Below are 6,007 nucleotides of genomic sequence, written 5' to 3' on the forward strand. Positions count from 1 at the left end.
ATAGAAATCTGCTCACATGTGTTTCTTTCGAATTCAATCTTTCCAATACAGCAACCCTCCTCCTTTGCCCAAGCAAGACGGATAATTAAGTCAGACGGCTTTGGACTGAGGGGCCTTAATAAAGGATTAACATCAACACTGGGGCGCCATGGAGTTTTCAACATGATCTACTTTGGCTTCTACTTCAATGTCAAGGACGCTATTCCTACCAACCCAGTAATATGCCAATCATAATCTATGATCACACACTTACTTGTTTTGGGGTTTTTTTCCAAACCACTTTAACCTTGCTTTGACATTGGTAACCTTGACTACACCTAGTTTTTTTGCTATCCATAGGCTATGTGATATGCATGTGTGCCAACAACCTTGCCACAGGGAAATACCAAATGTATTTAACAGTATTATTAGTTAGCCTGACTGGCATGGAGGGAAGGAAGCAAAAATCAGAGAGGACTTGTAAGATCAGCCCCACTAATACCTCTTCTGTTTGCTCTTCATAACATCCTCAAAGTTTCAGATTACACATCCGGCAGTTCCTGATGGCCCAAACAAAAGTTAATTTTGTTTAATGGAAACATTACCATACGCCAGTTCCACATGTGCAAACTGGAGCATTAGATTAACTCCAATGAACTAATTGGAAGCAGACAACTGTACTATTTTCAAGAGGAGGGTTACAGTGGGAGGCCAGGCTCTGCTAAATTTTCAACATTTTTCCAATGACGCATGATGTACAGAAAACCAAGTGGTCATCTTCTGTGAATGATAATTATGTGGCTGGATGACTCAAATAGCTCCCTTCTTAGATTGTGGCAGTTGCTTTTTGGGAATTATCCGTCTCGATGCACATTGATGGAGCGATCCTGTTTGTTAGATGCTAACAGTGGCCATTGTCGAGACAGCAAAAGCAGAAATATTGCGGACGTTGTGCAATTCACAGGCTGAGCTGATAGTGGTGTTTCTTCAAAGGCCTTGTGTCAGCAACATGAGCAATGAGCTTGCAACTCAAACTTGTCTGCAGTCGAATTCAGACTGTCGAGTCCAGGTTTCTCTCATGTGGCCTTTTGACTAACAGAGGAGGCAGATAGCACACTGCCATCATTCACAAGTGAATGTGTGAGGAGATGTTTGCTTAAGGCTGTTAGGAAGTGGGTTGATGGGTGTACTTAGGCCACAGTTACGTTGCCCCCTTCTCCACATCCCACTTGAAAAAAAATAGAAAAAGTGGGATTAGCTGTTGATTTACCACGGCTCTCAGGGTGTCCAGCCGCTTGAGAAAGGCCTGGACCAGAGAGGCTGCTGTCATTTGTAAAAATATCCTGGCCAATTAGCTGTCAGAGCTCTCTGAGTCTGGGCTTCTTTGGTACAGTAATACCCCTGTGCCGAGTCACAGCCCAATTACCCAAATTGTCCCCATATGCCTCCCCAGTCTGCCTGCATGAACCCTGTTTATAAATCCTCTGTCTTGGCTCCCCGGTGAACATGTGCTTCTGCTCAGCCAATCAGAATGCTGCACTGCAGTCAGGAAGCACTAATCTGCCCCCCGCTACCATAAAATGATCAGGGCTTTCATGCAAGCTTTGCAATCATATGCACAAGTCCCCTCATGCTCTCCCCCACATTCGCTCATAGACGTAGACACGTAATGTCTCAGCGCTGACTTTGTCAACTCCCTGTCACTACTTTCCTTTTTATTTCCAAAAGCTCTATTTGCTGTTTATGTTTTATGGGACCAAATTTAACCCTGTGGTTCACACTTTAAAAATATAAGTGTCACCCTTAAAAAGGCATACCTAATTTTATCTCCTCCTTTTTCAGGACCCTACCCTAGAGTTCCTGCGCAAGTTTACCATCGGCCTGTTGTCTGGGACCATCTCCTCCTGTGTGAATATTCCCTTCGATGTAGCCAAGAGCCGGATCCAGGGCCCCCAGCCAGTGCCAGGAGAGATCAAGTACCGCACCTGCTTCCAGACCATGGCACTAGTGTACCGCGAAGAGGGGTATGGACAAATGTGGGAGGAGAAAAACAGGGGATGTTCGGGACAAAAGCTGGAATGCTGATTCATTCAAGAATTAATGAGCCACTTTGTCTGTTTTGTTAGCAGTCGATAGTTGGTTATCTGCCAAACTGGCTGTCAGAGAAGACAAATGTACCAGCTGGAGCTACAAGTTAGCAGGGTTTGATTGTGTGGAGTGACTTTCCTACACTAAATACAGCAAAAAAGCACGAATAGCTTCATGCAAAACTGTGATCCAATGAATGGAAACTAAATAATGATGTTAGATTCTGGGCTGTATTCCCCATGAGTACAATCATACATTTCTGCAGCCTGTCAGTTGTTTAGTAAATGTTAACATATTTTCATGCCTCAAAGAATGACAGCTCTAAATGGAAGCTTCAAGGAAAGATGTATGTTATGCTAGCAATTGCCTCAGGCTTTCCACTTTCCCCCATGCTGCTCCGCTAGACAAGGGCCAGCGATATGTTTGTAGTTAGTGGATGTTGTTAGTATAGAGGTTGTTGCAAGAATGGCACTGAAATGTTGTCGTTGCAGGGGTGCATGGATGGTGCCCCATCCGCCACATCCAGTCCCCTTCTCTAACACAACACAGTCCCAGCTAATTAGTGGTCCCTATGGGAGACGTCATTAAGCAGACCCTAACGAGCCGCACGGCGCTCCACGGGTCAATCTAATCAGACAGAGGGCCAGGGAGGAAGTGGGTCGAGCCTTATTAACGCCATCAGTGGCGGGGGCAGGGAGCGGGACAGGGAGCACGAGGCGGAGGCGGACAGCCACTGATCACCTTGAATGCATTAAGGAGCAGGTACTCGGTAGCGCTGGCCGCTGGACCCTATATACCTGATGGAGTGACAGACAGGCAGCGCAGCAGACAGACAGACTGACAGACAGGCTCTCACATGTATACTCATTCATGCATTCACAAGCAAGAGCACAGGCGCATGTATACAACCAGCATATGGAAGGACTCAGATCAGTCAAACACTTACAAAAACAAATAGATTTATCATGTAAAAATGACTCTATTCAGAACTTGCTTATTATAATAGCGAACTGTAAGTATTGATGCATTGCATACATTACATCTAATAAAGCTGGGGCTTGATTCATGAATTGCTAGGCAGCTTCTGAATTTCTTTTTTAGATCAAATGATAATAGATTATCATACACAAGAGTTCACTTACATTGGTTTTCTTTGAGATCTGCAAAGCATCTAAAATGATATTTAATAAATGAAGTGATGTCAGAGGTTTAAAATTTGCCTCTGAGTTGTGCTGGATTTGACATATGAAGTAGGACACATGAGAAGTACTTATGTGCAGTCTAAAATTTACACACCACCACTCCATTTGCACTAATTTACATTTCAACTCCATCGCAGCACAGCCATTACGCAAACTGAAACGATTTACATATACTGGATTCTAGCTAAAATCTTTGCACATTAACACCTTACAGCTCTTCTTTCCTTTCTTTGCAGGTATTTGGCACTATACAAGGGATTGGTTCCCAAGATAATGAGGCTTGGACCAGGTAAGAAAAAAAAAAATTCCTCGTGTTAATATTGAAATCATTGTCATCCTCACATCTGTCACACCTGTTGCAGCAGATAAGGCTGGTGAAGAGAGCGATTAAGCAAGAAAAAGCCTTCCCTTAAGCATATTAGCATTTCAACTTTGCATGCAGTGCTTCCAGTGAAATAAGGCTGTAGCAAACACTATTTCCTTCTCAGCAGATTCCAAGGAACAGTATTTACATAATATTCCACAATAATAAGCTTTAAATGGAAATACAGTGAGCTAGAGATACCGTCCACCTCCTTTGTAAACAAGTGCTACAAGCTTTTCACATGTTCCTGCTCTCAGAAACTCACTGGGGAAGTAAAGCCTCTGAAAATCAAATTCACAACGGGTACTTCTCTTATATTCTCTCACAGGTGGAGCAGTAATGCTGTTGGTCTATGAATATGTGTCTGAGTGGCTGCAGAGAAACTGGTAACAAAACAGGGAACCCCACAATGGTGCCTTATGAACTGTGCCTTACTGCAAGTATCGTTACCTGATCAGAGTCATATCGGAATAAATTCGATATTTTTTTTATCTTGAATACAAAAAACTCAAATTACCAAATCAGCATTATATTATGTTTTAAAATGCAGCTTTCATTTCCCACATTCAAAATGCTACAACACATTTTGAGTCTGAAGGAACTGTTCTAATACCTGAAAATAGTCTTCATTGAGTTTAAAATCATTGACAAATCAGTGTTCCTAATGAAGTCATGCATTAACATAGTGTTTTCACATTTCATTGGTTGTAGTTCTCATGTTTTTCTTCTTTTTTGGGCTCATCTCACTGGTTTGGTGCAACAATCACAGATTAAATAGACAAAGACAAAGTAGACTGAGCTGAACGCTTCAGAATATGAACTCTATTTATATAGAAATACTTGAAATGTGTTCAAATGACATAAAACACCAAAAATAGAGTGAAGGCATTTTTATGATTATCCTGATTTCTGTCTATTTACAGCTATACTTGAACATATATAGATGAGTTTGTACAACGATCAATCTCCAGTCTCCTATTTTATCACATTATAATATATATATATATACATATTCATCTTTTTATGGTATATGTATTCATAAATGCAAATACAAGATGCAATCAGGAAGTTCAGACATAGTGTAGAGTAGAAATCATATTTAAATTTAAATTCAGCAGCCTTCAAGAACACCTCATTGTGCAGCAAAGCACTGCTCCCAGTGCTACTGCAACTTTTGGAGGATTCCTTGGAAGTCTGCTTATTGATTACACCTATCTTCATCCGTGTACTACTGAGCCTTAGCAGAAATAGTGTTTTAATGTCTAACAAGAACACTGACGTTATGAAAGCTTATTGCAAAAGTTATTAATGCATATGTTTTTGCCAGTTTGTTCTTAATACACGGATCAAACTTGGCACCAGAAGCCCATGGCATCGCAAAGGCACGCGGAGAGTCTCTTTTGATGTCGTTCCATAATTATACTGGATGCTGGGGGCAAACCGTCCTGCCTGAGACAATCAGTCACAAAACTGTCAACATCTTTGAGAGCTTCCTGTTTTCCACGTTATTTTAAAAAAAAACAACAACAACAACAATTTAACATGCAGTTCAGTTTTTTCAATAATCATTTTCTGGCTTTGTCAAGAAAAGTGCTATGGAAAATATGAAGGTTTTGGTGCACCCTGCACCATGAAAATGGACAGTATTCGATGGGATTCTTCTGTTTTTAATGTACCTCCAAAAAAAAATCTGAGTTTTATATGTTTTCAAGGTTTTATTGATAAAATGTTGTGTGGATTTTCCTTTTTAAGACCTTCCTGAAAAAAAAACCTCAAATCAAAAACAACAACTGGACAGTTCTTTCATGTATTGGTAACAAATAAAAAGAAAAAATGAACCCACATTTTCGTCACTGTATAATTGTGTGTTGCGTGTCCTGTAACAGTAGATTCGTGTTGTTGTTTTTGTCTTAACTGGGACCGTTTCATCTTGGCATCGATATAAGAATATCCCCTTTCTACAGTTTGCCACTTCATCACTCTCCTTTTTGTCATCCGAGCGCTTCGTAGCCAACTTAGTGTCAGTCTTTCTCTCTCTGGCGGGTAGTCAGCGCTCGAACATTTAGTGCAAGCTAAAATAACAAGCCCCAAGAATTCAAATGGGGCTGCAGGGATCGAGGGGGTTACCACACACTTTCTCTTTCTCTCACTCTCAGTCTGTTTCTTATACAAATATTCAAAAACACATATATACACACACCTGTTGCACAGCCTTAGGCATAGTGGCTTCTCGAAGAGACTCATCTTAACTTCATCTGGTAGCTGGTATAGTGAGCCACGTTGGCATTTGACAGTCATCATTAATGTGGGAGTCACTCTCTGCCAAAATGGAACGGCTCCTAGTTTTTGCCTAGGGGCCCGCGGTGAGAGACTA

General features: G+C 41.3%; 1 protein-coding gene across 1 annotated transcript in view; it reads left to right on the forward strand.

The window, feature by feature from the left end:
• Positions 1-4,568, forward strand: part of slc25a21 (solute carrier family 25 member 21) — an 82,839-nt gene extending 78,271 nt beyond the window's left edge. Inside the window, exons 8-11 of the mRNA XM_080870088.1 lie at positions 52-216; positions 1,822-2,003; positions 3,506-3,558; positions 3,962-4,568. Coding sequence (XP_080726214.1) covers positions 52-216; positions 1,822-2,003; positions 3,506-3,558; positions 3,962-4,023 — 462 coding nt within the window. The 3' untranslated portion in view covers positions 4,024-4,568. The remainder of the gene's footprint in view (positions 1-51; positions 217-1,821; positions 2,004-3,505; positions 3,559-3,961) is intronic.
• The last annotated feature ends 1,439 nt before the right edge of the window (positions 4,569-6,007 follow it).

This window comes from Rhamphochromis sp. 'chilingali' (assembly GCF_963969265.1).
Source record: "Rhamphochromis sp. 'chilingali' genome assembly, chromosome: 21".
In the NCBI taxonomy this organism is placed as follows: Eukaryota; Metazoa; Chordata; class Actinopteri; order Cichliformes; family Cichlidae; genus Rhamphochromis; species Rhamphochromis sp. 'chilingali'.